We start from the raw sequence: 15177 nt of genomic DNA on the forward strand, positions 1-15177 counted from the left end.
ATTCAATTTCTGCTCATCGTGTTTGCGTGACTGCAACTGATTGAGTATGTTAGGAAAGAAGGTAGACTTACCTGAAGTACAGATTGACATGTTCAGCTGCTTGTTTATAGAGCCCCTCAAACTGGTCTCTGGCCCACTGCAAAGACACATGGTAGGTCTGACTTAATGGCCTTTTCATTTTAACTTCAGTCTGATGCACCCTTTTCATCTAAGCATGGTCTCAATCACCCTCAAAATGCTTATCCATTCTGGGGCAAGTTTGAGAGTTAAGAGTGTAAAAAGCTTTGCATTTTAGATGAGTTGTGTGTGTGAGGGATTAAGAGATAAGTGGATTATGGATGGATGGACTGAGTTAGGTGTTAGTACTGTACTGTATGGATGGAGATGGACTGAGTTAGGTGTTAGTACTGTACTGTATGGATGGAGATGGACTGAGTTAGGTGTTAGTACTGTACTGTATGGATGGAGATGGACTGAGTTAGGTGTTAGTACTGTACTGTATGGATGGAGATGGACTGAGTTAGGTGTTAGTACTGTACTGTATGGATGGATGGACTGAGTTAGGTGTTAGTACTGCACTGTATGGATGGAGATGGACTGAGTTAGGTGTTAGTACTGTACTGTATGGATGGAGATGGACTGAGTTAGGTGTTAGTACTGTACTGTATGGATGGAGATGGACTGAGTTAGGTGTTAGTACTGTACTGTATGGATGGAGATGGACTGAGTTAGGTGTTAGTACTGCACTGTATGGATGGAGATGGACTGAGTTAGGTGTTAGTACTGTACTGTATGGATGGAGATGGACTGAGTTAGGTGTTAGTACTGTACTGTATGGATGGAGATGGACTGAGTTAGGAATTGATACTGTACTGTATGGATGGATGGAGATAGGCCAAACCTAAGTTAAGTCAACGTTGGGTCAAAACGTTTGGGGTATGTTGACATAAGGTTAGTGTTGTAAGGCTATGCTCTGGATAGCTTGCCAGCCCTGTGCCAGTCAGCCAGCCAACCAGTCAGTCAGTCAGATGCCACGTTTGGCGGCAGGGTAGCCTAGTGGTTAGAGCGTTGGGCTAGTAACCGAAAGGTTGCAAGTTCGAATTCCCGAGCTGACAAAATACAAATCTGTCGTTCTGCCCCTGAACAAGGCAGTTAACCCACTGTTCCTAGGCCGTCATTGAAAATAAGAATTTGTTCTTAACTGACTTGCCTAGTTAAATGAAGGTATAACATTTTTTTTAAAGTGTGTTAAACGTAATGTGGATGGCAGCACATAGGGTATAGGAATGCCATGGCCTAAACTCCTTTAATATGCTAGGACTCTAGAATGATGGTACAGGAGGTTGATATGACAATGCTAGGTTGCTGTGATGATGCTAGGCTACAGGGATGCAGTCCAAATCATATACAATCAGACTGTGGTTCCATGCCTCACCTGCAGGGTGTGCTCTATGCGGTGAGGGAAGTTCTTCAGGGTGCACAGTGGGATGGCATTCTGGGAGCCGGTCTTGGCCGGTCCATAGGACTCAGTCAGGTGGGGAACTACCACTAGACTATGGCCCTTACTACCCAGGGTACCCCCCTCCAGCATGGGTCTCTGGTGCTGGACACAACGGCCATCCAGGTACACTCCTGTAGAGCACAAAAACACAAACACACACACAGAAATAGTACAAAAATAGTAAACCAATAAGAACATCTAAAAGTCACACAGCATATAAACAGGGTTGGGTTACTTTTAAAATGTATTTCGTAAATTGCTTTACATGTATTCCCCAACCGTGCTGATAGAGGACTAAAATACTATGTTATCTGTCTGTCTGCTCCCCCCACCATGTGTTCCACAATCCCTCTGAGCCAGCAGCTATCTACAGCATTACATAATAATAACCTAACGTAGCAGGCATAAAATAAACGCCTGAATCTACACTGAACAAAAAAACGCAACATGCAACAATTTCAAAGCTTTTACTGAGTTACAGTTCATATAAGGAAATCAGTCAATTGAAATAAATTCATTAGGCCTTAATCTATGGATTTCACATGACTGGGAATACAGATAGGCATCTGTTGGTTACAGACACCTTAAAAAAAAGGTAGGGGCATGGACCAGAAAACCAATCAGTATCTGGTGTGACCACCACTTGCCTCATGCAGTGCGACAAACATCTCCTTTGCATAGAGTTGATCAGGCTGTTGATTGTTTATTGTGGCCTGTGGAATGTTGTCCTACTCCTCTTCAATGGCTGTGCGAAGTTGCTGGCTATTGGCGGGAACTGGAACACGCGGTCGTACATGTTGACCCAGAGCATCCCAAACATGCTCTCTGTGCATTAAAATCGCCATCAATAAAATGCAATTGTGTTCGTAATCCATTACATAATGCCTGCCAATACTGTACCATAACCCCACCGCCACCATGGGGCACTCCGTTCGCAACGTTGACATCAGCAAACTGCTCGCCCACACAAAGCCATACACGCAGTCAGGTCAAGACCCTGGTGAGGACGACGAGCGCGCAGATGAGCTTCCCTAAGATGGTTTCTGACAGTTTGTGCAGAAATCTTCAGTTTTGCAAATCCACAGTTTCATCAGCAGTCTGGGTGGCTGGTCTCAGATGATCCCGCAGGTGAAAAAGCCAGATGTGGAGGTCCTGGGCTGGTGTGGTTACACGTGGTCTGCGGTTGTGAGGCCGGTTGGACATACTGCCAAATTCTCTAAAACGACGTTGGAAGCGGCTTATGGTAGAGAAATGAACACTCAATTCTCTGGCAACAGCTCTGGTGGACATTCCTCCAGTCAGCATGCCAATTGCACGCTCCCTCAAAACTGCACATTTTAGAGCGGCCTTTTATTGTCCCCAGCACAAGGTGCACCTGTGTAATGATCATGCTGTTTAATCAGCTTCTTGATATGCCACACCTGTCAGGTGGATGGATTATCTTGGCAAAGGAGAAATGCTCACTAACAGGGATATAAACAAACTTGTGCACAACATTTTAGAGAAATAAGCTTTTTGTGTATATGGAACATTTCTGGGATCTTTTATTTTAGCTCATGAAACATGGGACCAATACCTTTTACATGTTGCGTTTATATTTTTGTTCAGTATAGATCCCCTACATACTGGTCTTGACCATAAGAAAAAAAATGTCAGGGGAGGTTTTGTTCTGCACTGTTTAACCAATCCAGTAAATGTGGAGGAGGAGTTAAAGTGTGTGTGTGATTTTCTCATTAATGTTGTCGCCATGTAATATCCAAAGCGGAAGTTGCATCACAGACTCTCTTTCTATGTCCCCTGAAAACCCGTTGTTGAGGACTCGGCAGTGGCTAGTTACATAATGACCTCAGAGTCACACTGGGGAGTGAGTCAAGTCTATCTAACAACACCAGACAGACAGACATACAGTTGCTAATGAACTGACCTTAGGCTGATAACTACACTGATTCTGATACTGGTGGCATGCAGGCCTATGTGCTATTATTACCACAGCTATTACTACAGAAATAAAGGAGAATTAATTGCCGCTAGTGGTGTTTATTACTGATGCCGATAAGACTATTAGCTATTGGTTGTTGTACTAGTAATGTTATTGGTGTCGATACAGCTAGACGTGTGTGTTGGTCCTGATATTGGCAGTAGCGTGGGTGTTGCCAGGGTATGGACTCTGTCACTAGTAGTAATATCATTAATAGGATCATGATAGAGGGAGTAGCACAGGCACTGGTACTGACTGGCTTCCACGTTGTCCAGAGCAGCAGCTACTCCATCCAGGCCCATGAAGAAGGTGTGCCCATAGACCTGCTCACTGTCTGGGTCTAGGTGGTTCTGGTGGGCTGTGATGTTCATGTTGGGGTTCATGACTCTGACCGCCTGGGCTGCTACCTCAGACTTCTGTCTCTGTGGAAGTAGAGGAGGAGGAGGAGGTCGGTGAGTGAAAGGGAAATCAGCCTCTCTTGATTAACTTCCCTTCTTTCCCCCATGACTTACTCAAAGAATAGGTGGAATACAAAGATAAACCTGAAGAGAAAACACAGAAACACTGAAGGCAGAAACACTAAAACACAGAAACATTAAAACACAGAAACACTAAAATACAGAAACACTAAAACACAGAAACACTAAAACACAGAAACACTAAAGGCAAAAAGCGAGAAAAAGAGCAGCAATGGTGGGAACTGGGTGACAAAGAAACTAGAGAAAACTGAGGGGAAGAGAAACCCAAATATTTACACAAGCAGCAAAGGAAATCAGGATACACATGAACTCATCATAGATGGGTCTTATACAGCAGTATCTTGTATATTTCTACTTCTGACAGACATCAGGACACAATTTTTCCTAAGCACAATATGTCCTAACTATATTCAGATTCAATGCAGACAGATATGTGTTTTTACCAATGGGGGTTGTGTTAGGTTGAATGTGTGTGTGTGTGTGTGTGTATATATGTGTGTGTTTTTTTCTCATTAATTTCATCTTGACTTGGCTGACAAGGCAGAAAAAACTAAATATAATAGGATCAGGCTGTACAATCTTTCCAATCAGCAATATATCCCCGTTTATTAATGAAAATGTGATATGAATTGGAAATAGATAAACATGTTGTTTTGTACTTTGAAGAATTATTACGGAAATAAGTTCCGTAAATTCCGGACTATAAGCCACAACTTTTTTACCAGGCTTTGAACCTCACGGCTTAAACAATGACGCAGCTAATATATGGATTTTTCCCGCTTTCAATTTTTTTTCTTCCAAAAAAACACATTCTGTGACGTGCTCAGTTTTTTGGCGGCATGAAGCTTTCATTAGACCAATGAAATTGCCAAACGGGTTAAGGTCAAACAACTTTTTTGTTAACTGTTTAGATTAAATCGAGCGCTCTCAAACTTCCCATCATTCTGATTACAGTAGTCATTTTGTCACCCTCATCATGGCAAAGACACGGAGAAATGCATATGATGCAGCTTTCAAGTTGAAGGCGATTGATCTGGCTGTTGGAAAAGGAAATAGAGCTGCTGCACGGGAGCTTGGTCTTAATGAGTCGATGATAAGACGTTGGAAACAGCAGCGTGAGGAATCGACTCAGTGCAAAAAGACAACTAAAGCTTACTACTAATTATTTTTTTTCGTTACAAGCCGTGTTTCGTTAAAGCCTATTTATTTTTGTTACAAGCCGTGTTTCGTTAAAGCCTGTGTAAAGTTCATTTGTTTCAATGTACCGGTAGGCACCTGCGGCTTATAGACATGTGCGGCTTATTTATGTTCAAAATAATATTTATTTTTTTATTCAGTGGTTGCTGCTTATATTCAGGTGTGCTTAATAGCCCGGAAATTACGGTAAGAAACTTATCAGCATTCCTTGTAGACGTGCGTGCCCGACACACACATCACCTGCAGCACTCCGATGTGAAGCACAGGTTAATTGTAGGCGAGTTGACTAATCATGAAGCAAGTATGTCTCAAAAACAGTAGTTCATCCCTCTTTTCAACACTTTTGTGTCAATATTTTTGTGATTGAAAAGAGCTGGGGGAAAATGCCAGCTCAATACACGTCTGTTTTACAACCAGCCCACTCTGCAATATATCCTCCTGTTTATGGATGATAATAAGAAATGGATATGAACAGGAAATAGATATAAACTTGTTGTGTTGTACTTTGATCAATTATAATGGGAATCTGTAAGAAACTTATCAGGAAAAGGAGCTTACAATTCTTGGGAATCGGCAGTTGTTTCCTCGTGGACATGTGAGCTACCTGTATAAAAGCGTTCCTCTTTCTCCATCTGAACAGAACCTACAGAAACTACTTATGAAATACTATCAGAAAACTGTAACTATGGCGATAATGCCCATCCTGCTTCTAAGCGGTGCCTTTGCACTGGGCGATGCAAAGTCCTTGATGGAGGCCAACCTGGACCAGATCCCTGCTTTTCAACCCATACTGAAGACCAATGGTGAACTTATTTCTCATATGCAGGAGATGGGAGGTGAGGGCAACAGCATTGAACAGAGCCCAGGTCTCCAGATGTTTGAGGAAATTGATGCTGTTAAGGATCCAGCTGACGTGAATGACCTGGAAACTCTGGATCCCTCAGTAGAGATGGATGGAGAACAGGGCTTGTATCAGGAGGCTTTTCAGGGAACAGGGGAGAGGTTGGAGGGGACAGAGGGCAGGAGCGCATGTCCCTCTGGCTGGTCCAAATACAGATCCCACTGCTTCAGGTACATCAGCACTGAAAGGACATGGGCCGAGTTTGAGCAGTTCTTTGTGTATCAGGGAGACAACCTGGCATCCGTCCACAGCAGAATATAATTTCATACAGGAGATGGTGATGATACAAAGTGGGGGATTTCCTCGCGCCTGGATTGGAGGTTATGATCTTGCTTAGGAAGGCCTATGGCTCTGCAGCGATGGGTCCAGATTTGACTTCACCAACTGGAGCAAAGGACAGCCGGACATCTACGAAGGCAAACAAAACTGTCTGTACTTTAATTATGGAGCTGAAAAACGCTGGGATGATGGAATTTGCAGTACAAAGTTGTGTGTTCTAGAAGAATGTCATCTCTTGCCTGTGAGTCAGATTAATATTTATTTCTCTTTCGTATGGTTTTAAATGTTAACAAATCTGTGCAAACATTCAACTTGTTGCCATGAATCATGATTAACAGAGAAACACACTCTCAGTATAAATGATACTTTCTGTCTCTGCATTTGTCATCAACATCCATCAATAATGATTTTGTCACAAATAAAAGATCAGTTCCATCTTAAAAAGGAAAATGTGTTAAATGAATAAAAACAATTCTACAACATAAAAGGCATCTGTGAATGTCAATATCTAGTAAGCATTTTAAGAAATGTGTTTGTGTTTAGAATTGCTTCTCTCTTACCCCAATGTCTTGAGACCTGAAGAGAAATTGTCGGTTTAGATTGGATCTCTCTATGGAGTCCATGTCTGTCACAGTGATGTGCCCACCCTCTCCAGCCCCCAGGCCAATCAGAGCAAAATTCTTGAGAAGTTCACAGCCTATAGCGCCAGCCCCAACCTGACGACACATCATGACAGAAGACATGTTAGAATACAAAATAAAATAGAACAAATCAATTCAACCCAAGCTGCATTCATCTACTGTATAAATATCACTTAATCAACACATTTGTCATAGTATATGCCAAGCTACTTTTTGCACATCAGAGGGTATTAAGACTTTCACTCCAACACTCTCATGTGGAAACAGAACTGGTGAGAGTGCAATATCACAAGCATGCACGCACAAACTCACACGCACACACATAAAGCAAAACAAATAAAAGCTTGCATAACGCATGCAAAGGAAGCCTGGTGGGTGAGGGCTTGGCAGGTCCAAACGGTAACAGGAAATGCCACCTGAATCACAGCCGTTTCCTGCACGTGTCATTATCAACACTAGCAGGAGTGACCAGAGGGAAAGAATGACGCTGCGGCCTGTTTGGCCATGCAGTGGGCACCCCCTGCTGGTGAGAGATGAGAAGACTGGCACTCACAAGGAAATACTTCTGTTCACCAAGCCTCTCCTGGAAGCCTGATCCAAACACAGCAGTCTGCCCGTCATACCGAGAGCCTCTCTGCAATAGAGAGAGTAGAGCAGTGGTTAATGCAGACAGGTAGGGAATAAATATCCACCAACACATGCCAATTGAAAATTTTCCTGATAGATAAAACATGGCTTCCTAAGGCTACATTAATTATTCTTTATGTGGGGGAGATAGTAATCGATAGTTAGCTTTTGGCTGATATTATATATATATATTTTTTTAAATATGTATTGGCTGATATTAATATTTTAAAATATTATATTACGTATTAAAATCTTACTGGTGAACAAGTGCTCTCTGTCAGTTGCTCTCCCTCTCCACCGTTGTCCTCAGGAAGGCACTCCAGTGCATCAAAGTACAGCCACTGCTGAAGAGGGGTGAACTTCCCAGTGCAAGCCTATAGGGACACCAAATATGAACATCAGTCACACAGGCAAACATATCAACAGTATGAACCATACAGCACATCACAGGCACTTCACTATCCCTGGCAGTGCTTTCAGGAGTACAGCTACCATAGCAGTCTGCTCATAAAGGTGTTATAAATGCATTCTACTGTCGAGGGGCTTGACTAGATCATAGGGCAGCTTTGAACTATTGGGACTGCAAGTCTTCATATTTCTTTAGTGCCTAAATGTGTTGGATACCTATGTTCCTTCTCGTGACTTTTGACCTCACCTTCATGACTTCTTGGGCAGCCAGCCCTCCGATGAAAGCGTTAACAGGGGCCAGGTCACCACAGGCAGTGAAGGACAGACTCTGCACCACACCTTCATCTAACTGATCCAGCTGGGACACCTTATTCAGTTCTGTCACCATGGCTACCAGTAGCTCAGCATCCGACTGTAGGGGGATGGATGGACAGCCGACTCCATAGTAAGACAGAGCATAACCAGTTTCTTTAGGGATTCTATCCAACTTGAGCTACTGGTTCAAATATCTTTCACAGATTCTAAAGATGCTTTCTTAGCCTACTGAACATCACAAAATGTGGTGAGACAGGCAAATACAGTATGATGTCATAAGATTTCTTCTACCAACACATGAATGTTCCATATCAGAAAAATACATTTTATTTTGTCTTTCACTGACCTGGGACCTGGGCAGAGGAAGTCGTCCCACTCTCTTCACAAAGCCATGCAGGGCTTGGAAGGCCAGGTGCAGTGTCTGGTGCTTCGTCATCTTCCCATAGTCAGTCATTACTAGTAACTCAGGGTCAACCAAGGCCTCGTCAAGGGGTTTCTGTAACAAGAACAGAAAGTATAGGCATAAAGTAAGCATAGTGAACTGAGTGCAATGTCATTGAGCGCCATATTGGTTAAGGTTGGCTTTCCATACAGTAAATATCAAAATATTAATCTTGGGATAGATGAATGCCTAGTCCAACATAATTCATTTGATAACATTAAGGAACATTACTTACAAATTGTAGTATTTTAGACTTTTTGACCTCAGTTGCTACACCACCTTTCTCATACTCAGAAAAGCTTGAGGTGTCACAGATACTGAAGGAATCAGGGCCTGGCAATGAAAAAACATGTCATAATTTACACACATATCATAATGTATGAATCATCATATTCATTTACATTTCTGTTCATATCAAATGTCATCACCACCACTGTCATGCCATTTCCTGTCATGTATTTAAAAACATTTTTAAAGTAGCTTAGATATGCCTCATATTACAACAATTATATCATATTAAAAAAGGAGACGTCCTTTCGAGAGAAACTAAAGTGGAAATATCTTTCTACTAACCAAGTTTTACAGGTGGCACTTAAGGGGCAAAGTACATTTTCTGCATTCTTGTTCTAAACAACCATTATTTTGGATGCTTTCCCCTGTGAATAAGAACTCACCAAGGACTTTGATGTCCACTGGTCCATAGCTATTGAGCTTTGTCATGCCACACACTTCAGAGAGGGACACAGTGCTGCCATCTACAAAGCCATGCCTCTGTTCAAAGCATGTGACCACTCCAGGATCCGCCTATAGGTGCAAGAGAACAATGTATAACAGTGTTTTTTTGCTCTATGATCTTGTCCACTGACATACTGTATTCACATGTATAACATGCAAATGCCACCATCTTCAATAGTTAAGGAAAGGTAAGCATTGAATACCTTGGTGATATGATCTATCATGGCTGATGCAGGTGTCTCCCCATCAGCGTCCAAGACCTCAAACTCCTCCCCAAAGTCACAGAATAACTGACTGCAATAGAACCAAAAAAAGAACCATTGGGGAACTGAACCAGCTATGCATCACTCATATCTACTATGGAGGAGGACTGCTACAGGAGAGGTTATTATTGGTTAAAGTATAGATGGTGTGTCACCCTCCTCACCCGCAAAGTCCTTTGGTATCAGCCACAATTAACTTGATTCCATTTGAATGACAAAACGTCCCAAAACGCTGCTGGTCATCCAGAGAGGAGTCAGTCAGCACCACCACCTGGGAAAACAAATAAGATATGTTCTCACCTTTAATGTTATTTCTATACCTAGGGTTGAAAGAAATCTGGTCAGCTTCCTGAAAATTCCCAGGTTTTCCAGAAATCCTGGTTTCCTGGCAATCTTCCAACCAGGTTTTCCGGAAAACCATGACATTTTGCGAACGTTACCAGATTTTTGCAACCCTAGCTGTACTGTGTATGGCTAGTCGAGAGAGAGAGCGGGTAATCACAAGGCAGGGTTTAGGCCTACCTGGAATTGTTGTAGCAGGGTCTCCTTCAGTGGCCCAGTGTGGGCATTCACATGGACATGGGGGTTAAGGGCAGACAGCTGAGATAGGGAACTCAGGGCTCGGTTCTGACCAAGGTGAGATGCCAGCAGGAAAAACTGGAAGGGAAACATTGGGGTTCAGGAGTAGTTTGACAAAATAACATATGATCTGAGTTAACATTTTCAGAACGTTATATGCCACTGTATTCCTATTTCCTCCCTCTAATATCAAGTGCTAGAAAGTTACAGAGATGGCAGTGTGATAGAGACGGCCTAACGTGGATTGCTCTAAATAGTTATTGTCCATGTTCCATCTTCAAATTACATATTCATTATTAGGCAGGTTTCCATTGACTTAGGTTCATTCGACAAGAGCAACGTCGCAAAAAATAATAATTTCGACATGAGTAATGGAAATGGCAAATATAGGATATATTTTCTGAATATTGACAACATTTTTATTGATTTTTCTTTTGTCTAACTTTATTGCGACAAATGATGATGGAAATTTTGAAGGTACGCAGGGCATGTAATGTCTATAATGCTCCAATCCACATTTATGCTAATTCTTAATGCCTACTACTTGCAAAATAAAAAATGTAAACTTTAAAAATAATGTTTATTTGCAGGACATTATCAATCAAATCAAATGTATTTATAAAGCCCTATTTACATCAGCTGATGTCACAAAGTGCTGTACAGAAACCCAGGCTAAAACCCCAAACAGCAAGCAATGCAGGTGTACTGTAGAAGCACAATGGCTAGGAAAAACTCCCTAGAAAGGCCAGAACCTAGGAAGAAACCTAGAGAGGAACCAGGCTATGAGGAGTGGCGAGTCCTCTTCTGGCTGTGACGGGTAGAGATTATAACAGAACATGGCCAAGATGTTATGCATGAATTGCATGAATAGCTTTGCCTTGCTTTCGCCTTGCTTCGCCTTCTGGTTGGCTGGATGCAAGTTTCACGATCCAATTGTTTCAGATCTACAAGGGTGCAAATTTCACCATGGCATGGACCTTGGCGATACGTTGGCACATGAGAATTATTCGAATATGGCAAATATTAGTACATTCTTGCATTATATCCATGCTGGCTTCACGGCTACAGTACTTGAGACATGAAACAGATAGGTGGGAGGGCATATTTTTATATATCTTTTTTTAAATGTAACCTTTATTTAACCTTAATTTAACTAGCAAGTCAGTTAAGAACAAATTCAGACTGTCGCTAAATTATTCTTGGGAATAATGATGTTTGGGTTTGGAATTAGATATATTGATATACAGCACCAGTCAAAAGTTTGGACAAACCTACTCATTCAAGGGTTTTTCTTTATTTTTACTGTTTTTCTACATTGTAGAATAATAGCGAAGACATCACAACTATGAAATAACACATATGGAATCATGCAGTAACCAAAAAAGTCTTAAACAAATCAAAATATATTTTAGATTTTAGATTATTCAAAATCTTCTTTATGACAGCTTTGCACACTCTTGGCATTCTCTCAACCAGCTTCATGAGGAATGCTTTTCCAACATTCTTGAAGGAGTTCCCACATATGCTGAGCACTTGTTGGCTGTTTTTCCTTCACTATGCGGTCCAACTCATCCCAAACCATCTCAATTGGGTTGAGGTCAGGTGATTGTGGAGGCCAGATCATCTGATGCAGCACTCCATCACTCTCCTTGGTCAAATAGCCCTTACACAGCCTGGAGGTGTGTTTTGGGTCATTGTCCTGTTGAAAAACAAATGATAGTCCCACTAAGCGCAAACCAGATGGAATGGCATATCGCTGCAGAATGCTGTGGTAGCCATGCTGGTTAAGTGTGCCTTGAATACTAAATAAAACACAGACAGTGTCACCAGCAAAGCACCCCCACACTATCACTCCTCCTCCTCTATGCTTCATGGTGGGAACCACACATGTGGAGATCATCCGTTCACCTACTCTGCATCTCACAAAGCCACAGCGGTTGGAACCAAAAATCAACAATTTGGACTCATCAGACCAAAGGACAGATTTCCACCAGTCTAATGTCCATTGCTTGTGTTTCTTGGCCCAAGCAAGTCTCTTCTTCTTATTGGTGTCCTTTAGTAGTGGTTTCTTTGCAGCAATTTGGTCATGAAGGAGTGATTCACAGTCTCCCCTGAAGAGTTGATGTTGAGATGTGTCTGTTACTTGAACTCTGTGAAGCATTTATTTGGGCTGCAATCTGAGGTGCCTTTAATAAAAATAGAAATAGTGAAACATTAAAGTTATCCTTTTTAGACAAAACTATACTAAATATATTCACATCACCAAATAGTTTATTAAAACACACTGTTTGCAATGAAGGTCTACACTAGCCTCAGCAGCACTCTGTAGGGTAGCACCATGGTGTAGCCGGAGGACTCCTAGCTTCTGTCCTCCTATGGGTACATTGTCTTCAATACAAAACCCAGGAGGCACATGGTTCTCACCCCCTTCCATAGACACACTGTAATTATGACAGCTTCCTGAGGACGTCCTCCAACCTATCAGAGCTCTTGCAGCATGAACTGACATGTTGTCCAGCCAATCAAAGGATCAGAGAATGAATCTAGTACTGAAAGCATAAGCTACAGCTAGCTAGAACTGCAGTGCATAAAATGTGGTGAGTAGTTGACTCAAATACAGCTGATGTGTTGTGCACTGAAGTCCACAAGTAAATGGAAAAGGTGAGAGGAGGAGAATGCGTAGATAGATGCGAGAAGGAATTATTTATACAATGAGCTGTTTGTATGTGTCACTGTCTGTCACCTTGATTACTCAAAATTCTCTCGATCTGTGCACCTACGTTGTAAACTTTAAATCATCGGCTAGGTTGTAGCAACCTCATGATGGGTACAGGGAAAATTTTAGTATCTTATAGTAGCCTAAATGTTAAATTGAGCTGGGTGAATGGAATATGAATGACAGTCATCCAATATGCTGTAATAGAAATAAGACCATGTTCATTAAAAAAAGTATCATCTTCCCTCATTTAAACGGCACCGACCATCACTGGTTGCACCTCCGTTTGCCCTCAGAACAGCCTCAAATTGTCGACTCCACCTGTGCCAAGTGATATTAGCAGGAATGCATGCTGAGGCCAAGTAGTCCCTTTCAGTGTTTTATTTGTTGTAACAGTCTTGTAAATGTTTGCCAACCTTAATTTTGAAGAACATTTTAACTTTGCCTCCTGCTGACATTGAGACCTTTTAAACCATGTATTCCTAAATTAGCCTAGGGGGCAGATTTAGGCAGAACAGAATTACAGTATAACAGGATTACTCTATGACACAGGTAGCCTACCTGTGAGGAGAAGTCCATCCACTCAGCCAGTCCCTCATCCTGCACAGTGACAGACTTCACTCCAGAGAGGATGACATTCTTAGCGATCTCCACCCCTAGACCCCGCATCCCCGCGATGAGGACATTAGCTGTCCCCATGCGACGCATCGCCTCATGACCCAACACATACCTGCCACACAGTGCCCAAATGACAAGACTGTTACTAGATGCCAAGGTTATTATAGTAAACTGAAACTAAAACAAAAAATTATAATGAAAAAAAATGTGTGAACTGAAATAAAATAATTAACAAACCCGTTTCAAAAACGAACTATACTGAAACTATTATCCAAACTTCGAGCAAAAATCAAATGGGGTTTTCAATGGGGTTTTCAGGCTTTTTGGATGTGGATATCGGATCTGAATCTGGCAGGGAAATGCTGCCTGGAGATGGCGATGTTTCAAATAGGCCTGTGCATTATTAGCACTAGATATCACTACAGGTACAAAATCTTCACTAAAGTTAGTAAAGTTAAAAAGCATTGGATTGGTGTTAACATGGGTGAGAGAGTTTCCTTCCACCATATTTTTTGCACCAGTCTCAGGGTCGTCACTAGTTAACACAGCCACAAAGTCATAATTATGGATAAACCCCGCCCATTCAATGAACAGATACCCATACACTTCCAGTCATTGCGCTAACGCTAGTTAGTATTGGCTCACGAAACTATGCTGTACCTCTAACATCCTTCATATTGGACAGAGACATAAAAATGGTATCTACAGTTTATCTGACCCTGGGGAAGTAGATAATGGGCCTCATTGCCAAAACCCCTAAGTATCTCTTTAACCCTAAAATTAACTACACTGCTAACTTCATGCCTAACCCTAACCTTAAATTATGACCAAAAAGCTATTTTTTTGTAGCCAATTTTGACTTTGTGGCTGTGAAATCTGACTTTGTGGCTGTGTTACCTAGTGGAAAGCCAGTCTCTGCAGTATTCCTTTCAAATCCAAGTCACATTGAGACAGACTTTACATTTTAAACCTAACCTATGACCTGACCCATCACCTTATGTATTACTGCCCCCAGTTGTAAGAAGTGACATCGCCCAAAAAAAATACAGCCACAAAGTCAGATTCCACTGTCTCAAAGTCAGAATTGGCTACAAAAATTCGCTTTTTGGTCTTAATTTAAGGTTATGTTTAGGCATAAGGTTAGCAGTGTGGTTAGGGTTAGGTTTAAATCATGCTTTCTTACCCTAACACTGAAACTGAAACCAAATAATATAAAAACGATTTATTTTTATACTAACTGAAAACAAACTGAATTTCAAATAAAAGTAGAAAAGCGAATAGAAATAAAACTAATATAAAAACTCAAAACTATAATAACCTTGCTAGATGCATGTCAATTGTCAAATTGTAGTTTCCTTTGGACATGACAGCATATACTTACAGCTGTCGGGAGTAAAAGCCCTCGTCGATATCATTGCTTTCAGACATGTTCTGGAAATGATCTAGTCTACAGCCTAACGTTTTATTTTGTAAAAGGTTGGTGAAAATCCCGTTTTCT

General features: G+C 41.6%; 1 protein-coding gene across 1 annotated transcript in view; it reads right to left on the minus strand.

The window, feature by feature from the left end:
• Positions 1–15177, minus strand: part of uba7 (ubiquitin-like modifier activating enzyme 7) — a 73861-nt gene extending 58684 nt beyond the window's left edge. Inside the window, exons 1-15 of the mRNA XM_029774529.1 lie at positions 15061–15177; positions 13623–13791; positions 10289–10423; positions 9931–10037; positions 9707–9797; positions 9443–9572; positions 9004–9101; positions 8673–8822; positions 8259–8423; positions 7861–7977; positions 7530–7610; positions 6896–7051; positions 3736–3901; positions 1436–1632; positions 72–136 (exon numbers count right to left, since the gene is read on the minus strand). Coding sequence (XP_029630389.1) covers positions 72–136; positions 1436–1632; positions 3736–3901; positions 6896–7051; positions 7530–7610; positions 7861–7977; positions 8259–8423; positions 8673–8822; positions 9004–9101; positions 9443–9572; positions 9707–9797; positions 9931–10037; positions 10289–10423; positions 13623–13791; positions 15061–15107 — 1874 coding nt within the window. The 5' untranslated portion in view covers positions 15108–15177. The remainder of the gene's footprint in view (positions 1–71; positions 137–1435; positions 1633–3735; positions 3902–6895; positions 7052–7529; positions 7611–7860; positions 7978–8258; positions 8424–8672; positions 8823–9003; positions 9102–9442; positions 9573–9706; positions 9798–9930; positions 10038–10288; positions 10424–13622; positions 13792–15060) is intronic.

This window comes from Salmo trutta, chromosome 14 (genome assembly GCF_901001165.1).
Source record: "Salmo trutta chromosome 14, fSalTru1.1, whole genome shotgun sequence".
Classification (NCBI taxonomy): Eukaryota; Metazoa; Chordata; class Actinopteri; order Salmoniformes; family Salmonidae; genus Salmo; species Salmo trutta.